This window comes from Neolamprologus brichardi, chromosome 7 (assembly GCF_056152115.1).
Source record: "Neolamprologus brichardi isolate AB-2024 chromosome 7, ASM5615211v1, whole genome shotgun sequence".
Classification (NCBI taxonomy): Eukaryota; Metazoa; Chordata; class Actinopteri; order Cichliformes; family Cichlidae; genus Neolamprologus; species Neolamprologus brichardi.
This window is the reverse complement of record NC_142110.1, coordinates 45,843,225-45,866,991: the sequence shown is the minus strand read 5'-3', so window position 1 is coordinate 45,866,991 and position 23,767 is coordinate 45,843,225. Positions and strand designations below refer to the sequence as shown.

At 40.0% G+C, this 23,767-nt stretch overlaps 1 protein-coding gene across 4 annotated transcripts in view; it reads left to right on the top strand.

Moving 5' to 3' along the window:
* Positions 1-23,767, top strand: part of unc5cb (unc-5 netrin receptor Cb) — a 128,860-nt gene that overhangs the window by 85,885 nt on the left and 19,208 nt on the right. Inside the window, exons 5-9 of one of the 4 annotated variants that reach the window (XM_087843701.1) lie at positions 10,586-10,766; positions 13,404-13,571; positions 13,797-13,961; positions 17,851-17,907; positions 20,688-20,879. In XM_087843701.1, coding sequence (XP_087699827.1) covers positions 10,586-10,766; positions 13,404-13,571; positions 13,797-13,961; positions 17,851-17,907; positions 20,688-20,879 — 763 coding nt within the window. The remainder of the gene's footprint in view (positions 1-10,585; positions 10,767-13,403; positions 13,572-13,796; positions 13,962-17,850; positions 17,908-20,687; positions 20,880-23,767) is intronic. The other 3 variants (XM_087843703.1, XM_087843702.1, XM_087843704.1) reach the window with 3 other exon arrangements.

Below are 23,767 nucleotides of genomic sequence, written 5' to 3'. Positions count from 1 at the left end.
TCAGGCATCTCCTCAGTCGGTCGGGGTCCTGCCGTGTTATCACGGGTAACGAGTCATTGATGCTCTGCAGGGTACGGGCCCTGCTGCCATGATTAAGTCCATTGGCTTACTAAGAAGAAAGATGGGAAACACAAAGATCTTTACTTCACACTTTCTCATCCAGAGAGGGGAGAAAACCAATGCAGATGAATTAAAACAGCTGAGACACAAAATTCAATCCATTTCAGTTCATGAAAGATGTTATTGCTAATTTAAAAATATGTTCAAAATGCTTCATTATTATATAAAATCCAGTATAGTTCTTATATCTGGTATGCGGCACTTATCAAGCTTCATCATCAACCCCATTTTACACATAGAGTATGTAAGCGATTAGTGTTTTTTTAGCCCACTTTTACTTAATTAGTGATATGAAGGCATGCTGTGACCGGTTGCCCATATGTTCACCTTGTCAGAAAATAGCTGAGTGCTTTTACTGCTGTAAAAATGCTGCATAGTTGTGTTATGAGAGTGCCAAGAATGTCAAGAGAAAAACACTTTAGTGCCCAGTGGAACAGGGAGGGCATTTTCATTAAGGTAACCCATGGGAAGAAAGAGTCACAAGGCCAGTCTAAATCCCTGTGGCAACCAACTAAAGATTGCCCTTCAGGCACTCACCTGTCAATCATTGCAGGTTGCCCGTGAAAAGACTGCGATTAATCCTAGTAGCCCCGCATTTGTGAGGTCTGCTGCCCTCACAGCCCTTTCTACTGTTGGGTGGGTAAGGTTTATTTGTCAAATGTATTTCATTCTGAAGATGATTTTCCCTGCATATATTAAGTCAGACTTCTGCTGAGAAAGGAAAGAAACTGTTATAGAAAAAAAAATTCCTGAATCTCTGCTCCCTGTAGTAACGGTGTGTGGTGGTTGTGTTACAGTGAGGGAAGTATTTTGGGTCTCTGATCTATATAAAGGTGTTGTGAGTGACTTTATTCTATCAGAAAATATTTCTGTGTCTCTTATTGCGGTATAAGAGGTCACCGAGTAAGTTAATTCTGAAAATGATGTGGATCATAAAGTACAGTTTCATAACAAGCAACAAGCATGTGGAATCTATCTGTATAGTAAAGACGGAAGAACTTGTAGAATCACTGACCCCATAGACTTCCATAATTAAATGAACAGCATCCATCCATGAATGTATTCTACAACTCACCACTTATATTAAAGATTAGTTATACATTATTATAGTTGTAGCTGCTTTTAGTGACAGGTGGATGCTGACACAGCAGCTGTAGCCAGTAGTTGCTCATTTGAATCACTAAGTGGATTGCTTAATTGTATTAACAGCTCATCCAAAGGGACTGTGCTCCAGTTTTTATGGGGGAACTCTATTTGGATATTACTTTCTTGAAATAATTAGCAGGTGCCCATGTGTCTCTCTGATGCACTTTTAAAGTCTATAAGTGCTCTTTGGTAACCAACCGTGCTTGTGTCAGCTGATATCCTAGCAGTCCAGCATCTCGTCCACCGGAAGCAATTTGCAGCAACGTTACCAGAGATCATAGAAAGTGACATTTAGCAACATTATGATGACAGGTGAAATAACCACTGGCAACATGAAGTGGGTGAGTCCCGAGTTAAACTCTTCTCGACTTGCGAGCAACTGAAGCAGCTACTGGTAAGAATAAAGGCTACAACTGGTTAGAGGTGGGAATCACCATACATCCCACGATACGATATTATCACAATACTTAACGTACGATACGATATTATTGCGATTTTTAAAAAATATTTTGCGATATTCAGATTCTGTACATAAAGGTAAACTTTATCAATATTCATTTTATCTAATAACAAAGTCTCACACTCAGTCTTTCTCTCATTTCAGTCAGTTTTATTGTTGACAAACTGAACGGTTTGTATTACAGTCTAGTCCAACTTAACTGAATGCAACCATCTGGTACAATTATAGCTATTCTGAACTATGAAATTTATGAAAACTATGCAGCCCCTTCAGCAACTGAAGAATTTGAAAGTAAATTAAAACAAAATATAATTTTACATTAAATGAAAAAGTTTTAAACTTAATTAAAATAAAACATGTCTTAAATTAAAATAAGTAAACTGTCATGTTTATTGCTGCCAAAAAAAAGTTAAACACATTTGGACAGTGAAGGAATGTCAGGATTCTTGCTCAGAAAAAGGAGCTGATCAACATGCTCTGAAGTCAGAGCACAAAAACCTTTTTTGTAACAAAATATCGATTTCTGCTGTCCCTGTATCGATACATTATTAGCAAACAAAATATCACGATACTACACAGTATCGATTTTTTCCCCCACCCCTACAACTGGTATGACTGGATGGTAAATGAATCAGAGAATTGCTTTGGCAATGTCTGCGAGCAACTGACCATAAACAAACAACCAAACAAAAAAGCAAAACATGACGAGTGAATCAAATCGCCTCCTGTGTGAACGCCCCTTAAGACATTGTTTACTTTAATCTGCATGCAAGAAACTGATTCTGGAAAACAAAACCAAACCAACATTATGTATTAGAGTCCCACTCGCCATTTGTAAGATTTTGAAACTTTGGCTATCTGGAAGCATATTTTTCACAAGCACTTTTTTAGCAAACAAATAACGTTTGTTACAGATCATATAGTAAAAGAATAACAAAACCCCCACATTTTTCCAAGCAAAGAATACAACATAGTGTGACTGTTCTTATTTGGTGGAAAAATTATTTCTTTATCACCTAAAAAAAACCAAAAAAACTCCTTACTACCTTTAAGCTGTTTGCACAGGGCTTGTGCTGTTTCAGTTTATTCGTATTCCTGAAGGTTGCATTCTTTATACCAAGTGAGATCTGACCTCTTGAGCAGCACAGAAACCCCTCTCCCTTGATGGAGTTATCATCTAAGCTTTGTTAAAAGTCAGGGCAGTCTCAGGGAAACCAAGCACTGAATGCAGAGAGTGTATTAAACAGTTCTCTGACTGGGAAAGCCAGAGCCTTAGTAATGGTTTGTGTTAGGTTGTTATTTAAAAATTCTAATGAAATAACATGTGTGCCATGCCTCTCAATAGCCAACTTGCACTTATCCACCCACATGTGGTGAATTTATTAAAAAAAAAAAAAAAGTATTGGCAGAAATCCCATAATCACATCATCACTGTCAGAATTTAATCATCCATTTAGTGACAGAAGGAGGATTTATAGAGACATTTTTAAACTATGGATTCTTAAGGTAGTTTCCCAACAAACGGACATTGGTAAAAGAGTATTGTTTTGCCACACGTATGAGGTAAATGTACCGGGAAAGGGGAAAACAGAGTAAGCAGTGCCTCGCTATTCTTGGAGCCAGTTTAAGAAATACCTGTGTTCCCTCAGCAGACTGTAGAGGAGAGCTAAAGGTGGAAATGAACTGGGAAAGGTCATTATTCCTGGCTCGAGTCTTAGCGATCCATCTCCTCTATGGACATCTACAGTAGTAACTGCTCCAACTCCACTACTGTTATCTAAATTTGCCCTCTCTCCTCCTCCTCCCTAACCTGTCCCATTCCAGCTCCTCCACAAACACCCTCACAGACAAATATACTGGTTCGGCTACAACAAGCAATACCGGCATTAACGCTCACACTAACATTAAACCCATCACATCTCAAGATATCACACGTTTGAGCATTTGGGCTTGTTAATATTTATACAGCTCACATTTCCATACTTGTCATGCAGGCAGATGCAGAGCATATGGCTTGTTGTCTGTAAGTGAATGATTGAATAATCAGTTTATAACCTTTAGTGGCTCATTCTCCAGGTGTGTCATTCAAGCCTGGAGCGGATATATACTGTGAAAAAAGGGAAATGAATAAATTATATCTGATACATAGTTATAGTGCATGTGGAAAAGCAGAAGAGCTCATAATGACTTCTCCGTAGAAGTCTTGCACATTGCTGTGGAATGTTTTTTTTTTCTCTCCCCGTTCTTTCTTTTCACACCCCTTTCCACCCCCACACTCTTCTGTACACTCTATTTCTGACACCACAGCGATGAGTAATGAATGGTTTTGCTTTGCAGTGGTTCTTAACAAGTGAGAGGATTGTATACAGTGTGTTCTGTCTATTGGGCTAATTAGTGTTTTGCTGGCACACCCAGGCAGAAACATCCCACTCAGTGGCTACTCCTACATTGCTGCTGTAACCAGGTCTTCAGCCAGTAATGTTTGCTAGTGGGAGAAGAAGTGACAGTGGAGGCGCACCGAAGCAGCACTCTTATTTGAAAGCTGGGTGGTTTAAAGGACGTAGGCCACCTGGGTAGTCATTCAAAATAGAGCTATGCCTCACTGAGAGCAAAACTAATGGTGCACCGAGGGGCTACAGCTCCATTTATTAAGTTTTGATTTTAGACATTCAGGCTAAGGTCGTGGAGTTGCATGTAAAATAAAATAACACAACATATCAAAGCATTTAGCAGCTAGTGCTAACTATAAAACACTGTAAAGGTTTACCTCATGAACTCCATGAGATCTCAATATGTCAGTCTTGTTTAGCGCTCATGTCTGCTGACCCCAAGTGGTTGTGCTAAAAAAAACAAATTATGTGTGGATGAGTGGATGGATGGATAGATGTTTCAATGATGGATGGATAAGTGGGTGGTTGGATGTATGGATGCACAAAAGCAGAAATTAAACATCAGGTATGTTCCTTCCTGGAGAACTGCATCTTTAGTGGAGACTTCACATGTTGAGTAGATTCTCACCGGTTCTGTGAAGAATACTGCTGTCTGTTTTATCACATCAAATTCCACTCAATATTCTTTAGCTGCTTATTTTACTCTATCAAAATTAGGGGCTGTAGCCTATCTGAGGGGAGTACACCCTTCATTCCCTCCTTGTGATGAGACGCCATCTTCAAATCTCAAAGCTGGACAGATTACGCTATGAACCTTTCCAATATAAAACAAGGTGTAACTTTAACATTACTGTGACTCCACTTGGTGTAAAGCCCTATGCAATAGGGAAAAGGATATAGAGTCACTCCATACCAAAGTCAGTTATTTGGCTTCAGTTAAATTTGACCAAACTTAAAATGTCATTGTAACGACATTTAAAACGCAATAACTGAGAATACTCACGGACAGTTTCCAAGGCAACAACATAAACCCATCATCCATAGCAGAACAAGCTAGTCACACCATGTGCTCTGCCATGCCCCACTACCACTGACTGCACTTTCTTAATGCCATAAGGTGGCACTGTGGTTCACGAAACTTCTCAAACATTTGCATGCTTTGATACCGAGAGCAGCTCAGCATGAGCTCACCCTCCAGTGTTTACCAGTGCAACAAACTTTTGGTTCTCATTGTCTAATACTCTGCCCCAAACAACTTATTGCGTAAAAAACCTTCCATGAGCTCTTTATTTTTCAGTAATGATGGGAACAAACGTTAGTATACAAACCTAGCTTTTTGTGTTTGCATCTTCATGTGACATTATCACGGTGTGGTTTATAAATACGTTTTCTGTGATTTTCATTTCAAAATGAAATAAAGGGTTCTGGTATAATTCATCTGATTGAACAGGTAACCCATGTACTTTAAGGCAGTTGCAGAGGCCCTGGTTCAAATCTGCTCCAAGGCCATTAACTGCATGCCCTTGGCCTGCTTTACCGTCTTCTCTCCTCTATCCATCTTAAGTAAAGGCAAAAAAATACATTAAATTAATCAAAAACTGACCAATTCACCATTTCATTTGTTCCATGCAAATTTCTACAAGCTACATTTCATGAACAAATTTGCAAACTTCAGATGATCCCACCTCTGAAATAATTTAGTCTAGTCCGTGCACAAGAAGTCAATGGACTTTTATTGGCTTCAATGTCTTTAATTTTCTTAATCGATCCGTATTATTTGTGTAAATACAATTCAGTATGTTAATCTGTGAATATCGATGTGATTTTTCTTTGTTCACCTCGTGCTTTAGACTTTGTCCCTTCTCATTCATCTTAAATCTTCCTTTCTTCAAGCAAAAGTCACTTGTTTGTAACATTTTTCCCCCCAATCGTCCATCTTTCTTCTTTCTTGTCCGTCCTTGCCTCTCGGTGATGATGTATTAGATATATTTTGGAACACTAGTGACTGCCCTCCTGGATGTGCACCTGCTCTCCTTCTCACTCATCTGTCTTTCTCCTCTTTGTCTTACCATCTCTCATTTACCTGTCCCCCTCCATTCCTAGTTCTACGTGCCCCCCCACCCCACACTCACTTTCCCTCTCTCGCTCACTCTCTCACTGTGTGTCACTTGGCTGTCTTCAGCCAGACAGGCTTTTTCTTTATGGCAGCTGACATGTGGCAATTTCCTTTCGTTAATGACAAGAAATGTGCCAATTACCTCTCCGGATGTTTTACTGCCAATCAGACGCTAACGAGCTGTGAGCGTGAGCATTTGGATGTGTGTGTACAACTTTGTGTATCTGTGTTTATGTCTTTTGAATCTGTTGGCATGAAAGAAACCTGAACAAGTTCAATGTGACATGAAGTTTTCTAGCTTAGTTCCTTTAAAGACTGGTACTAGATTAGATCATACAGAAGTATGCCGTGCTGTGATTGTGATTCTGTTCAGTTCAGGTTTATCTATATAACGCCAATTCACAACAGTAGTTGCCTCAAGGCACTGTATTATTGTAAGGTAAAGAACCTATAATGATACAGAGAAATCTCCAACAATCAGATGACACCCTATGAGCAAGCACTTGTCACCAGTGGGAAGGAAAAACTCCCTTTTAACAGAGGTGAGTGAAGGAGAAACACCCAGTGCATAATGGGAAGCCCCCAGCAGCCTACGCCTATTGTAACATAACTAAGGAAGGATTCAGCGTCACCTGATCCGCCACACTTATTACACCACATATGCATAAACAGACAGTCTGCAAAGAAGAGTCTGTAAAAAACTTCCACCTGAAAAAGCACAGGTCATGCTAAAAGTATTCTTTCACGACATATACAACTTACACACAATATTACACAATACACACTATACATATATATACACAATATTACAGTTTTTGATGCTTGCATGTTGCACTTTGAATTTTAAAAAATGTATGTGTGTGTGTGTGTGTGTGTGTGTGTGTGTGTGTGTGTGTGTGTATGAATTTCAGTGGCCCTAATCTTCTTCTGTAACATGTAGCTCTACCTGTTCAAAGTACGTTTCAAATTAACGGAGCATATGTGATATTGTACAAAGAAATCCTATCACATGAAGGAACATGCCAAAAAATAGAGTGGTTTCATCCTTTAAATGTGCAAATTTGCTGCTTTTACTTTTAAGACGTTTGATAATAAAACCTGTTTAAGCTACCTGTCAGCAGCAAACCTCAATTTAAAAAAAAAAAAAAAAAACCAACAACATTAAACATGCATTTTAGCCAAATCTAAAACTGACCCATTTAGCTGTTTTGTGATCTTTTCGAATGTCCGGAGCATTATCAGTTGCCTGACAAAGAAACCATCAGTCACAGCCCTGTAGCCAAACAACCTTTTATAAATGAGTCCTAAATATAGTCAGTACAAAATAATCGGTGAACCATTGCTCAGTTTAGCTCTCTCACACGTTTCCCCCTTTTGACATGAGTTTCTACCACTTTATATTTCTTGTCACTCTCCCTCCCACCCCTCCATCTGCACTGAAAAGCGCTTTTGTTCAATTTTTAATTACCTTCTCATATAAAAGTGCTCTTGACATCTGAACACAGCAAATTTGAAGAGGCAGCCTCTGTGATTGGTGCAAAATTGGATAACCACCTCTTTGTATCAACTGTCAATCTCTATTCTAAGAAGAGACCTTTCACTTTTTAATTCCCTGTGCCCAACACACACTGATGAAGGCACCAAAAGAGAAAATATTTATGTCAAAAACAACAACAACAACAAAACAAAAAAACAGCCATTGTTTCTCCTTTTTGCATCATTAGATTGTTTGCTTTTGGTATTGCTTGTGTGTGGGAACAAAAGACAAAAAATGGCTGATCACTGTCAAATCTTTGTTCTCTGAACATGGGGGTCCTTCTTTCTGGTAGTGCTCAAAATGTTTCAGAGTTTTATTCATTATTAAAGACTGAGGGTGACACACACATGCACAGAAAATGTATGGGACCCGTACTCAGTAACTCTCCTGATGCCTGCACTTAAATTAGTCAGTTCTACATATATAAATATACGTAGAAATCTATACATATGTATAGAATATAAACCTTCTTGTTATATTTTTACAGTTTGTTATTGCCATCTTTGTAGTGAGATCGTGGTAATGTACACAGCATATGTGACTTAGTTGTGTCGGTATATAATAAGAGAAACTTTGTAGAAGATGTCTGACTGCCACCTGAGCTGCTGTCAAAATAATTTAAACAACAACTAACTATAAACACTCACCAGCCACTTCATTAGGTATACCTTGCTAGTACCAGATTGGACCCCTTTTTACCCTCAATCTGTCCTAATTCTTGCACAGTTCCTGCAGATTCAGCAGCTGTACATCCATGATGTAAATCTGCTGTTCTACCACATTGCAAAGGTGATCTATTGGATTGAGATCTGGTGACTGTAGAGCAGTGGTCCCCAACCTTTTTTGCGCCACGGACCGGTTTATGCCCAACAATATTTTCACGGACCGGCCTTTAAGGTGTTGCGGAAAAATACAACAAAATAAAACTAGTACCGCTACTGAAAAATAGAAGCGTTATTCATAACACACGTGAAAAAAACCCAGGGAAACCGAGTTAACGCTAAAAACGATAACAAAATAACGCTGAAAACCAATAAAAACCCTGAAAACCATACATTTCACACCTGAGCCTCAAATCTCGCGGCCCGATACCAAACGACTCACGGACCGGTACCGGTCCAAGGCCCGGGGGTTGGGGACCGCTGCTGTAGAGGACATTTGAATAGACTGAATACATGAATGGAGCTGAATGACATGATGTGTTACCCTTCTGGATAAGTGTGTGTGTGTGTGTGTGTGTGTGTGTGTGTGTGTGTGTGTGTGTGTGTGTGTGTGTGTGTGTATAAACTCTGATTTTATTAATGATCTAGACAGAAGTCTAATGAACTAGGTTAACATAAAAGATTTCTTTTTGCATGAGTTCCTTGCAGAAATTATTATTTTTTTAAATAATGATGTATCTGTGAATGATGTATCTCCTATATATTGCAAAATACAGTCTGTCATGCTGCACTTTGTTCTCAAGGGAGAGAAATGTTTAGTTATATTTAATAGACTGCAAGTGATGGAACTGCGTCCCTCGTGGCTCTGTGACATTGATTCGACTGATACGTGTTTATAGAGGAAGAAATTCATAAGCACCAAATCAACAGTGAATATACATTAAGCTTACAGTGGTTCACTGAAATGTTCTGCTGATCTTGTGTTAAACCCCGTGTTTTTTCCGATGTAAGCGTGTGATGGGGATAAGTGCCTGTTGATGTGTTGTCTGCAACAATTTGGGACGTGTTTACTGAGAATTAACTGTGAAAGGAAGTATTTAAAGTCTCTATTTTAAGATAAGATAACCTTTACATAGCAAAAACTAGAAAAAGAAAGAGCAGGTAGTCTTGCTGAGGTGCGATGCCGGTGATGCTGATATCCCAGTGCATGTCATAGTGGGTCTGTATTCTCTTTTGAGAAACTCCTAACAATGCCGGTCTTATAACAATGGCCAGTGTATTGTACGTTTTCACAGCACAAAATGCTGTTTCTGTGTTGTTGCCTAAGAAATTCAAAAACAACAGTGACTGTTTTGTCTTGGCCAGTCTCATATCAGGTTATTGCCCTACTTTTTGCGATATTCTATCTCTCATGAGAAAGCCCCTTTATAAACATCCTGCTTATCTTTCTCTGTAGTCCTCCTTGGTGTCTTATCTCTTATCAGGCCCTGTTACTCATGGGCTATCACAATGCACAGGAAGTTAGCTGTTTGCCAGGCCTCTTCATCACTGGACAGTTTCTTTGAAGAAAACCAGAGAACCAGGAAATATTTTGAATCAAACTGGCTGCGGACTGTGAGGCGGCACATGTTTTTCTTTTCTCTCTTCTTGAAGAGAGAAAAGGGATCTCGGTGAATTACAGCAAATAAAGGCTCCAAATGATCTTCTGTTCCGCGATAGTGCCTGGAGTGCAATATCAGTTTCATTTGGAAAAATGAAACTCAAAAGAAAAGGTCAGAGAGCTTCTCAGCCTGAGGAATTCTGGAGAGTTTTCTTGTCTCTGTTGTCTGACAGCGCTGCTGTTACTGCGGCGCTTTGTTCTAGGGGGAGAATAAAAAAAGCATGATAGCTATTGACTTTTTGTAGCAGGACCTCAGAGTAAACATAGTAATCCTGGCACTCTAAGTTATTTGAGAGGTTAGACAGAAACTACACAAAAACGATCACTGTTTAAACACTTCACTTTGATTTTTGGTACAATTTAATGAGGTCAAACTGTCTTATATCTCCTTTCACATCCTCCTTTTTTTAAAAAAAAAAATGCATTTCTGTTGCCTCCAAGCTCGCAGTTTTCTTTCTCACTTTCCTGATTTGCTTTGTTGTTGTTTTTTGTAGGTGGAGTGGCTTAAGAACGAGGAGGTTATCGACCCTGCAGACGACAGAAACTTCTACATCACCATCGACCACAACCTCATTATTAAACAGGCTCGCCTCTCTGACACGGCCAACTACACCTGTGTGGCAAAGAACATTGTGGCGAAAAGACGCAGCACAACTGCCACAGTTATTGTCTATGGTAACCTACAGTCTTACCTTTCTACACGTTAATACAATTCAAAGTTGTTTACATGTGTCCGACCAGCTCATTGTTCTTACTAACCACACGGCTGATTAGTAAAGTGAGACACTAGTGTTGAGGAAACTTCCTTTATGAAGTTCAGCTCGGCTCAAAGTAAAAACAAATTTCAAAGTCACTCTGCATACATCAAATCTCCCTCTCTCTCTCTCTCCTGGAGCGTGTAACATTCACTCATTTTGTTCCTGCCAGACGGTGTGCAAGGAATGGAAGATTTGTTTTTTTTTTCTCTTTTTTGATCTGCAGAGGTGCTGATGTGGCTGAGCTGTACTTAAAGAGACCCCTGCTGTGGTTTCACGCAGGCTCGCGCACTGTCTCTCTAACATCAGCTAACATGACTGTTATTGCACAGCACGGTTCTGACGTTAAACTTCAACAGCTGCTGGAGGCTACTTAAGACAGAACAAATGACACGTGAAGCAAATGTTCCTTTGAACCTCAGACATTGTTTTTTTTTTTCTTTATAAATGACTACTGGCTTGATAGCTCATTTAACTGAGGCCAGCAGAGTTCATCCTGTGCTTGATAGAACTTTTCATGGCTTTGCCAATTTAACTCTAAAAACTGAATAATAAAACAACTGCCCTCTTTCAGGTGCAGAAGTGCTTACAGATTTTATTCACTTTGCACGAACAGTGTAATGGATATTTCTAAATGAAGGTGGCGTATAAATACAGATGTGCATATAGTGCACATACCATAAAGGTGACCAGATGTCTGATACCATTATCAGAGTTTAGCTTCAAAGCCAGAATTTTCTCATCATGTTCCCTTATCTCTTCCCTGGACTTACTGCATGGTTAGTATCATAATAGGAAGGCAGTGAGACAAGTGTCTCCTCAAGAATTTCATGTTACTAGCAGAGTATATTAGAGCCAAGTGTCAAAAAAGCACTTTGATGTCAGCCTGTCCTTTTCCTTTCCAAAGAGGACTACACAAGCATTCATGTATACCCTGATTACCTAAAAAGGATGGGACTCTGTCTTAAGTGTGAAAGAGATTGCACTGACCTATAAATCAGTTAAACGCTATATTCATCTAAAAGAAAAAGCTGAACATGTCAAAATATTGGATAGGCCAACAAAAAACAGTTGTTTAATGCTGCTAAAAAGTGAATCAGGACCCCCTGGAGTAACCTCTTACGATCTGTTCAGTTTATCTATAATATACTGTAATATCATTAAAGGATTCAGAGAATTTGGATAAATCTCAGCACACCAGGGTAAAGTCTGCAAATTGTTATCGAATGGCTGTGTCCTTTGGCTGCTCATGTGGCACCAGATATGATTCTGTAGTGGAAAAGTGGAAAACACAGCTTGAGTTCAGAAACACTTCTGAAAACCTCTGCAAATAAAAACAAATGGTATAAAAATAAGATCCAGAAACGCTGCAGCTTTCTCTCTGCCTCATCCTGTGGGCGATGAGCTGAAGGTGAGAAGGATGGTGGTCTTGTGGCCGGTGCACAGCTTAAAAGTATCAGTATCAGAAATGGTATGGGGGGAACATTAGTGCACATGGTATATGTGACCAGCATTGTTGATGCTAAACAGTATGTACATGTTTTGGATATGGGTCTGTAGTAAGTCTGTAGTCCAGGTGCTAAACTGGCCTGCCTTTGGTTCAGACCTGTTGGAAACATTTGTTTCAATGTAAAACAAAAATAGTTTTGCAAATCTTTTGCATTTTACACAGTCGTTCAGCTGTTTTGGAAATGAGTCTCTTTTGGAAAGGGGAAGCATAAGTTGACAGTACTATTGAACAATATTACTGTACGTGAAAGTATACACATTTCCCTGCAAAGAAGTGTGAGAAAACCTAGAGAATAAGGGCTATGCCTAATACTAGTGATATATAAATTAGAAGGAAAGGGAGCATGTTTATATCCCAGAGGTTTCCAGCAAAATCCCAGACAAAGATACTAGAAACAGTAAGTTGATGAGAAGAAAATGGCAGGGAGAGAAGAAGAAAAAAAGAGGCGCGAAAGACAGAAGATAGAGCCTTTATTCATGGAGGAGACAAAGCAGACGGTAAATAAATGTGGGTCTTCCCCCAGAGTCCAATATTTTGGGCTTCACTCTTAAGCATGTCACATTTGAAGGTCTGAGACTCCAAGGGGCCTGGTTCCACCATCTGAAATGCCACAGACTTGTTCTCAGCCACAAGCCCTGATGTCACTCCGCGCTGGATTTAGTCGCTGACAGAGATGGATGAGAGAGGGAAGAGAGGCATTAGAGGGAATCAGTGAATGGAAAATGCAGCAGTCTGACCAGAATTTACTGTCTGTCTGCAGTGCAAAGTAATTGCCTGATAGTTTAAGGTCAAAATGCAAAACAAAATGAACAATATTGGTACATTTTATAGTAGGCGAATCACTTGAACCTATGAGCTGGGCTTTCTTAGACAGTCAAATTAATGAGCTGGTCACAGAAAACAAACATGAAGAGTTTTTAATTTCATGGGTTTAGTTCTTTCACTCTAATTCACACAAATTTGTGTTTTATTTTATTATTCAATTTAACAGTTTCACAGACCATAATCAAGTTATATTTAACATGTTTTACCACCGTGTGTTTCCAGTGAATGGTGGATGGTCGACATGGACAGAGTGGTCAGTGTGTAACAGCCGCTGCGGGCGTGGTTACCAGAAACGCACACGCAGCTGTACTAACCCAGCGCCACTCAATGGCGGTGCCATCTGTGAAGGGCAAGGCATCCAGAAGCTACCGTGTAATCCTCTCTGCCCAGGTATTAAAATGATAACACGCCCATCAGTACGTGGGCGTGTTGAGTTCAGGTGCACATAAACGAAATGCATTCAATTTGATGCGACTCTGTACGTTTGCACAAATTCCGTCCTGTTTGTGCGTCCACCGCACCCACTCCCCCTGCTCGCGCGCTAAATTCATCTTCATCTTCTCATTTGCCATCTCGTTCACTCGACCCTCATCTGTCCTGTCTGTTATGTGATAGTGGATGGCCTGTGGACAGAGTGGAGTAAGTGGTCCACCTGTGGGACAGAGTGCACCCACTGGAGGAGGAGAGAATGCAGCGACCCAGCACCCAAAAACGGGGGAAAGGACTGTGAGGGCATGGTGCTCCAGTCTAAGAACTGCACCGATGGGCTGTGCATGCAGAGTGAGTACCCGATTAATCCTCTGCGACTGTCTGACCTGCCAACAAAAGAAATCTCTTCACCCTTTGACCGGGACTTTCACTGTGCTCTTTCATCACTGCGCGCTGTGTTTCACATCCTCACATAACACGCTCACCCTGTCCTCACCCAGTCTGTTTCACTTCACTCATACATAAACAATAAGACAAGCCGAAACGCCTCTCTGTCCTCTGCACTTGATCTGTTTCTCTTTATTTTTATGTACACAACAGACAAAAGCGTTTTTGATCAAAGCAACATAAAATCAAGAACCACCACACATCTTCCTGTGTCAGTTCTATTGCAAGCATAAGTACATGTTTAAAAAAAAAAGTGCTTGGCCGCAAGAGGACGCAATCTAACTAATTATCCTTGTCATAAGCTAAGAATGTGGGAGGTATATTTGAAAATAATAAGTCATTATGCACTAATTACAGAAAGGGGAGGGGGCACAACGACTAAACTGCTTTGATTACTACCTTTATTGAAAAACTCTGGATTCCTGCGTCCAACGATAGGAAACGCAAGGCCACAAAGTAGCACGTGTTTGGACTCGCCCTCTTTTCCGAGCTGGCCTTTATGTTCACTGTAAAGTGAACAAATACATATCATTTGGTATTACAATAACTTAAAAAACCGCAAAAGACATCCAGATGCACCAGCATTTTTCTTTCTTTGCTTTTACTTTGTCTTTCAAGTAGCAAACTAAAGCCAGTTTGTGGTGCAGCCAGATATTTTTCTGCAGGCAGAGAATTGTTTTCTTCTCCTCTTTGTTCCAGTGAAGTTAAAAACAGCCACGCACTCCAGTGAAGCCAACAATCCTGCTTCCTCTGCCTTATAACACATTCACAGATTAGAATCGAGCCGCAGTTGCTTTGATGCACGTTTGTGTGTATGTGTTTGCATGTGTTATGTAGTATTATGTTGTTACAGGGTGAAACACCTACATCCTAAAACATCAAAACTAAACCAAAAGTGCTAGTAGTGATTCTGTGCCTTTAATAAAAAGAGAGAGTCTGTGAAAGGGAGAGAGCGTCGCAGAGTAAGTGAATTAAACTCTGTGTCTAGTTGAATAAAATTCCTATTTAATAAACATCTCTGTAGGTGTAGGACCCAATCGCTGTCACAAATGCCTCTGTCGTGTGTATAACCTATTACAGATGGTGATGTGACACTAATAATATAACAGCAGCTCAGCTGCTAGATGTATAAAATTTGAGACAGCTAGCAACTGCTGTGTGCAGCAGATCTGAGTTTTTGCTGCACCATAAAGTTGTAAACCGCTACCTGTCGATGTGATGTAGCGTAGGTTACATCTTCAGATGCAGATGGCTGGTGGATCTGTATGCCTCTGAAGTAAATGCCTGCCGTCACACGCATGTTCTATATGTGCTAAGGACGATGTTCAGGAAACGTTTTAACATCAGAGAGAGGTTGCATTAGCTCATTACGAGAGGGAGCACGTATGTAAACGGCATATAGAAGCACGAGAGAGAGAGAAAAAAATCAATAAGAAGGCCGTGACAGATGTGCTGTTATTTGTCTCTCTTCGTCTTGTTTTATTTCCCTCTGCAACACAACATATGTTCACCCCACACTTCCCTGCCCTTCTGTACACCCTTTGCAACTCAGCCTACACCAAAAGCATTAGTTCTTGGTAGATTGATGGCTAGTTTTCAGAGAATATAAAGCCATAATGATATAGATTTAGGATCATTTCAGAGATTGATTTTCTTTCTTTTCTTTTTTTGGGGGGAAGCTAAAAGGGTGAAGCCACTTATGTCAATGCTAATGACCATTTCCACAAGCATTTAGGAGAACGGCCCATTATCTGAAAGCTCATGTTATGGCAAATATGATTGGGAATGGAAGTTGTGTGCAATCTGAACTCACCTTGGACCGCTGGTCTGCTCCCTCTAGTGCAGGACCGTGATCTGAGCAAACACGTGTCTGTGGATTCCATTGCAGCTTGATCTTATTTTCTGTTGTTTGAATTTATTTAAATCATTTCAATTGCAGTCCATCACCGTAATCCACCGAAGGAATTTGATAGACCAGACCTTGAAATAGAACGTGGTGCTCAGCTTCATCACTGCCTCCTGCACAAATACAACTGACTCGCGTCAAAAAGAGTTGTTATAATTAACTTTGCAGCTTGTTTATCACATTTAGACTGCCAGGGAGTTTTCTGGGGGGGAGGGGTTGGATTTAACAAAGTTATGTGTCTTTAAATTGATCTAGAAAGGTTGCACTCTGCGTGTTTAGAGAGAAGTTCCCAACTCTTACACATGTAGAGTTTTCACTGTTCACTTAGCCTGACCTGTCTAAATCTCTATTTTGCGCTCCCCCTGTGGTCTGCAGCTCTTGATACTGATGTTGTTTTTCAAGCCTTTGGTAACCCTGCTCTCTGACACGACATTTTCTCTGACATATTGATCTAGAGAGAGGGGAACACCGACTCCAGCAAGGGGACACGCTTCATTGCTATCGAACACCAGAGGCAGGACAGCCGTGACTCCTAAGCCTCAGTTCAGACTCTTAAGTTTCAGTTCAGCCTCCAAACGCCATAAAGTTATATCCTCTGTGTTTTATATGAGGTTTCAAAGATTAGTTAAAATGTCAATAAATATTATTTGTCATGTAATTAGCAATTTCATTAAACATAGAAGAGTAAGGAGCCTTTAAATAACGTGACAAATGACTTTCTCTTCCCCAAATGACAGTGTATTTCCCAGAGATTGGAAATCTGTCACATTCAAAGGAGTAATTGTTAAAACACAGACAATGATTTCCTGTACTATGCTTCCCTCTTCCTCTCCCAGCTCTGTGTTGCCAATAAAGAATAAACTTCGGCGCTCTGACGTTTCCTTCGGAGCCCACCCACTGAAGCATGCCTTTATGTCGGCTGTGCTGTAGACTCGGTTGGGCTGAATAGAAACTCCACAGGATGGGTTCAAATGGGCCATCAGTTAGACTGAATGCAACAGCCAACCACCCCCTGCTCCGTCCCGGCATCCCGGTTGCCTGATTACATGTACACACCAATCCCATCTATCAGGCCATTGATTTGCCTGTCAGTCCACTTGTCTGCCTGTGGCTCTCTCTCTTTTCCAATAAGGACTCCATTGTTTGTATAGTTGTTTATGGATGTCCCAGGGAGACTGAATATTATGTGTGCTTGTGCACTATTCCTGGCTCTGTCTTTCTAGCCTGCTTTGCACTTCATTTCAGTAAAAAACCTGGCCACAACAAAAACCTACCAAGACCCCAGTTTGGGCCAAAAAACACACACACACATACACATATAAAAAAAACAAAAAAACAACCTATCTTAGCTGAAGATTTTTCTAATCTCTCAATCGCATGTCTTCAACTTTCCACATCACTGTCCTTCAGCCCTTTTCCACTTCCTGCTTCCCTAACATAATCATTCCTTTTATCTCGCGCACTACCCTCTCCATCCACCTTCCAGTGACAGATGAAAGGCTGTAGGTTCTGCCGACTCGGCTGGAGCCCACACTTTATCAGCCCCTCCATCCCCCTCACCTGCCAGCATCAGTCCTGCTGCTGCTAAGGCACTAAGCCCAGTTGATGGATCGTGCCACTCTCTTACAGAACCTCCATGTTTCCCCTGCTCTCCTCATCCATCTCCATACACAGATATAGAGAGGAGGGGCCAAATCAAGAAAGATCGCTTCCCCGTGCCATCACTCCTACTCATGAGTTTGTTGCTGTCTCATTTGTTGAGTTTGTTTTTCTGTTGGAAATTTGATTTTCATCATCCCTCTCCTCCCCCCCACCCTCATCTTTCTCTCTTCCCTCCCCTTCTCCATACCTCTCTCTCTGCTATCCATATCCGCTTCTCTCTTCAAGGTTCCTTATATCAGAAGTCCTCTGAGGCAAAAGACAAGAGTGATATTGGAAATTCATGTGAGTTATTGTTTTGTTTTGTTTTCCCCCCCCCCATTTCGTTCTTTTTTCATTATTTCTGCATTCTTCTCACGTCTGCCTTTGTTTGTTTTTTAAAGGCATCTTTAATGCTTTAATGTGCACGACCTGAATTTGCAGTCTTACATACAGATCCTCCTTTTTAGCAAAAAGCAACATTTCAGAAATAGCCATTTTGCACTAAAAGCATAAAACAAAACACAACAACGTGTCCATAAGTAAAATGAAAAACAATGTTTGCGAATGTTCTTCTGTGTCCATCTGCGAGTTATTGTTGCTCTTCTGTTTTTTACTTCATAACCACCTCAGGATATGATCCGTTTTGATCGCCCTAACCCTTTCCTCATAATGTGTCTGTGCTAGCAGGCTGCTGGTTTACAGCCACGCTACTATTTTCGAAGTAAGAGCTGACCCTGCTCTTTACCCTGGCGAACTTTGCCTCACCAGCGGCTCATGCATCGTGTCAAGCAGACATTTTAACCTACCAGATAGTAAAAGCTTTCGGAAATGAACATTGTTTATTGATCAGTTACCAGGCAAGAGCATAAACTCAAAATAATATTTGCTGTGACCTCCATTTGCTTTAAAATATCACCAGTTCTCATAAAAATATCCTCAGTATTTTGGGGGTGGGGGGGGCATTATTTTCATCTCTCACCCATCCCTTTGTAAATTTTTGCAACCTCGCTGAGAAAGAAGTGTTCAATAATCCCTTTCAGTTTCATTTCTTGTACTTTCCAACAATGGCTCACGTTCAAAGCGATGTATTAATCTAAGTGATACGTTTTAATGCGTACACTTAGCAGGTTGCTGCCTTTATCATCAAAGCATGAATAGAAGATTATTCAACTGAGGCGATATATGTTAAATAACTGCGGGGAAGCTTGGCAGAGGGAACGCAGTGAAATTACATTTTCAAACTTTCATCACTGACTCCCTGCTCTGTTTTCTGTTTGTGTCTGCACTAGAGGAAGGATTAGAGGATGTATCTTTAATGCGATGTCTCACTCCAGGCTGAAAAGTCATGGCTAGGACATGCATGTCCTTCCTCACAGAAAACATCTATGGGAGCACTACAATATTAATACCCTTTTTTCCCCACTTAAATAGAAGTCTTTCAATAAAAATTACAGAAATGATCTTTAATTGAAATGGAGGTCACTCTGAATATTATTCAATAGGGATTCATCAAGAAATTAAATGTAATATGATTTAAATAAAGTGTTGAATAGTGGACTTATTTAATTACATTGAAATCCTTTTCGTGGAATTAACATCAAACCATAAGTTACTGAAAAAGAAGCCAGAAAGGAAGTATGTGATTAAAATGACACAACTCGTGACTTTCACTTGTCACAAAAGCACTCTGCTCTTGGTTTCCTTTCGCTCCGCTCCTTTATCGTCCTTTGTGCACGAGAACACAAGAGACACAGACTGAGTGCCATCTGTATCCCTGAGACACACGAGGCTAATTTACACAAATGCTCGGCCATCATGCACGTCTTCAAAGTGCCCTGTATGGATTTATGGGTGACACTGCCATCTACTGGTGCAGATATTGTGCAATTTAAACACACACATCATCTCAAAAATTGTTGTGTCTGCCCGATCACAACACCTTCTGGTTCTCCTGTTGATAAGAGTGTGTTTGTAAGCATTTGCTTTGGCGTTTGTCTTTCTTTGGACAATGACTTCACTTGTGCAATGTCCATGCATGTGTTGAACAATACGTGCATACATGCTCATACATGCCTTTTGACATTTCGTGTCCTCCACATAAGAGCTTTCCCCCCATTTGTCAACTTGGTGACAGTGAAGGACATTCCTTATCAAACACCAAAGAGAGTTCAGATTGTCAGTAGGCATCCATTAAAAGGTTTGATCTTTTAATGAGAGCCTGTCTGAGTCTGTATTTCTAAAAGGCACATATATCCATGCCAGGCCTACTAATCACTGAGGCTTCTCCAGCTGGATAGTGGACAGAAAGTCTCTGGGAGGGAGACGGAGATGAAAGACAATTTGAGAAATGTGAGCCATGTCTAGATCTTATCTGCAGTGTGTAAGAACAAAAACAGAGACAGACTCTGAACTTCAGCACAGAGCATGGTAATTTGAAGATGAAAACATCGACATCTCTGTCTTCAGAACTTTTGATCTTGGTTCTGAGCAGAAATCTTTGTGTCACTGGACTGTGGTGGAACAGCCTTCTTTATTAATTGTGCTGTTTAAATGAATTGTTGTCACCATTTACTTTATTATATTGTTATTACATTGTTATTTTATCACATGACACAGTGCAGTATGTATTATTTCAAGAATTCTGAGGCCATTTTTAACATTCGCATTCAAGACAGTGAACAGATGTTGGCGTGCCTTTTAGTGTGTCGCACATGTCCAAAGCAAACAGTGAAAAAAGGCCCGATGATGTGTGTCAAACTAAGTTGCCTGCATCATTATCTCGCCTCAGTTTTAACAATCAAGAGAGCCTCGTGTTTTTTTCATGAACTGTGTTTCCCACAGCAGGTCAGCATTAATCAAAAAAGACTGGAGCTATACTTCGTGCATTTATTTCTCAGTAGATAGTTATTAATATCCGGCTCAATCGTAAACCAGGATATTACCCTGCTGATAATGGCTTCATCACAAGTCCTGCATACTGAGAGAAAAAGGCTTTATGTCATAAATGGAAGCATTACAAGATCTTAAAAGACAATTTTTTTTTCTGTCTGTGTTTTTTGTCTTTCGTCCCCAAACTCCTCCAGTGGCCCCGTCTACTGATGATGTAGCTCTTTATGTGGGTATTGTGATAGCAGTGATCATGTGCCTGGTTATCTCCGTCGTTGTGGCACTCTTCATCTACAGGAAGAACCACCGGGACTTCAGCTCTGACATCATTGATTCCTCTGCCCTCAACGGAGGGTTCCAGCCGGTCAGCATTAAGACCGCTCGCAAAGGTGAGTTATACGAGAGAGGCGTGTGTGAGTGTTTGAGCGTTGGTTTTGCTATATATCAAAATGTAACATGCATCTCAAATCGGTACATAAATAGATTAAACTTTCACCTGCAAAAGTGCACCTTTGCTGTCCTAGAGTTGCCCCCTTTAATCCAAGGAACTATTAGATCCGTAACTGTGTCACTGTCTTAAAATTTTTTACCATTTTTCCAAGTAAAAGTCCCTTCAGTTGCAAGATATTTGAAGAAAAGGCCATTTGAATGGGATTCTATAGCCCTCCATTTGTTCTTTTTGAGCCCATTATTAGTGGATTTCCTTTTGTCATTAGTATAATTATCCTGTTAAAATGTCCATTGATGGTTTAGTTTCAGCTTTTGGGCAAATGGTCTCACAATATCTTCATTTGCTCTTTGATATCATGAAGAATTAATTGTTAAATCAATCACTGCAAGCTGCCCGGTCCCAGATGCAGCTAACCCTAATCCATTACATTTGGTGAGCTGTTTTTGGTCTGCGCCAAACATTTTTTTGTATTCTGACCAAACAGTTCTGCCCTCGATTCGCCTGTCTACATCACACTATTCCAAGATGCGTCTGGTTTGTACCTGTCTGTTCACTGGCCAGCTGTGATTTTGCTCTAATGTTCTTTTTGGACAACTTTTCAACTTTTTCCTGGAACGCCTCTCACGCACGTCAGATTTTAAGATTTTCTGGTTGTATATTCAAGCACTTGCATCCCAACAGTTGCAAAATAAACCCGCAAATCATGGGATCAAGTTTTCAAGCATTCCTTGATGACTTCTTTTTTGCATCAGACAGTCTGCTTTTGCTGTGGCAGCTGTTCCCACACATGGAAATAGCTATTATTTTACCAAGAAGTGTAATAAATTTAACAAATGAGGCAAAACTTAAATGCACAAAGTTTTGAAAGAACCTAATGTGCCAAATGTTTTCTCAAAACCTGCCCAAAAACCGTGTTAAAAACTGAATATTTTGTTTCTGTAAAATTAAGATACAGAAAGTGGCTCCATGTATTGTTGAAGCTTAAGCACAATTCAATCCTCTTTTAGTAAAGGTGTTGCTACTTAATGGTACAGACTCAGTTCAGCAGATTAAAAAAAATGTAATACTCGACCTTAGACACACCTGTGTTGTCAGGCATATGGAATGACTTTCATTAGTACTGGCATTAATAATGGCTTCATTATCTTCAAAACATTACCTTAACCCACTGAGACACGTCTGACTCTGGCAGCATGTGTGTCAGCCGTGGTGAAACTATTAAAATGCTTGCTGTTGTGATGGGAGGCCACATTATGCCCAGTCATTAAAGCACAATAAGGCCAGTCTCTGTGTAATTAGATTTGGACTGTTGATGCAGGACTTAAAGTAAGTTACATGCATGAGGACAGGTCACTGTGAACTGGCCAAAAAGACAGCAGGGAGAGAGACAGAAATATGTAACTGTGTTGTAAATGATTAGTGTGAGCTTTTGGAAAGAGAAAATAAATAAATAAATAAAAGCAGAAGAGATAAAAATACAATGAAGAGACTAGAGAGGAAGCTTTTTAATGTGGGACAATTCAAAAAGATAAACACCATCGAACAACAACCCTTGTCAAAGGTGTTGCTTCTGTCACCGCTCTTATAAAGTAAAGGATAATTTGAAGCCAAGCCTATTTAAAACAGCTCCCGAGCAGAAGGCACTTAGGTTAAAGAATCTGCCAATATTCAAGCTTTTTTTATTTATTTATTATTTTCTAAAAGAAATCCAAACTCTGAAACTGTATAATGAAGCTGAATTTATATGAATAACATTATATTTAAATCATTTTACTTTCTGTTGATTATATATCCTTAGTCTTAAATACAACATTATCCTTCACCTTTACAGATATAGTTAATATATTAAGTATTATAATATAGATAGATGATACTGTGGGGTTTTTCATATTTCATATGTTTGAACCACCTGATCGTGACAGAAACAATTGGTGGTGATTTAAAAAACAGTGGTGTTGGAGGAATCATATAAGTTGATCCACTTTACTTCCACCTTATCTCTGTCTTTCCTAAAGTAGCCTACTAAAAGCTGTAATTTATGTTCTATATACTGTATGAAGCATGCATAAAGCACATCACACACAATTTGCTGTGAAGAAGATAATTCATGGGTGGAAATGACACATCCTCCACACAGTGCTCAGTGCAAACAAGGGTTAAATTGGAATTTGTAATGTTGGGGAGGGGGGGTTCCTTATTTCAGTGTTGCCATCGGAGCGCGTGCTGTGTGCAGGAGCAACAGTGATAGGGGAAATATTCCTACATGCAAAGAAAAATTGACATGATTGATCTAATTTGACAGAGTATGTGAACTATAACAAGGTCGGATCTCTGCTGACAGCTCTCTGCTCTGAAATGTGGCAGTGTGTAACAAATTCTCATGTCTCTGTGTCAAATATACAGTAGGAAAGATGGTGTGGGAACTGGTGTTTGAATAGAAGCAGACCAGTTAAGGAAATCACTGAAATTTTGCGTTTTACAGTGCTAGACACAGGCATTAATGATGTGCTAGGAGATGATTGTGTTAGCTTTAATTACCAAGAAGTGGTGCAATTTGAGTTTCTGTGATATTTTGCTCAAATCTTGTTTGCTGGTCATGACATTTTGACTTGAGCTTAAGCCTGCAAGCCACGTTAATGCGACACTTAGCTGAGATTATCCCTTGTTAAGTAGGTCTCAGTTTCATCCTGCAGTCCGTGGCACCTGTGCAATCTAATTAACAAAAGAGGGGGGAGGGGGGTTATCTGAAACCTGGTTTTGGGGGGAAACCTGAGGAAAATATACAGTTTTATATGATGAGAGCAGAAGCATATTTTGTTTAATTTC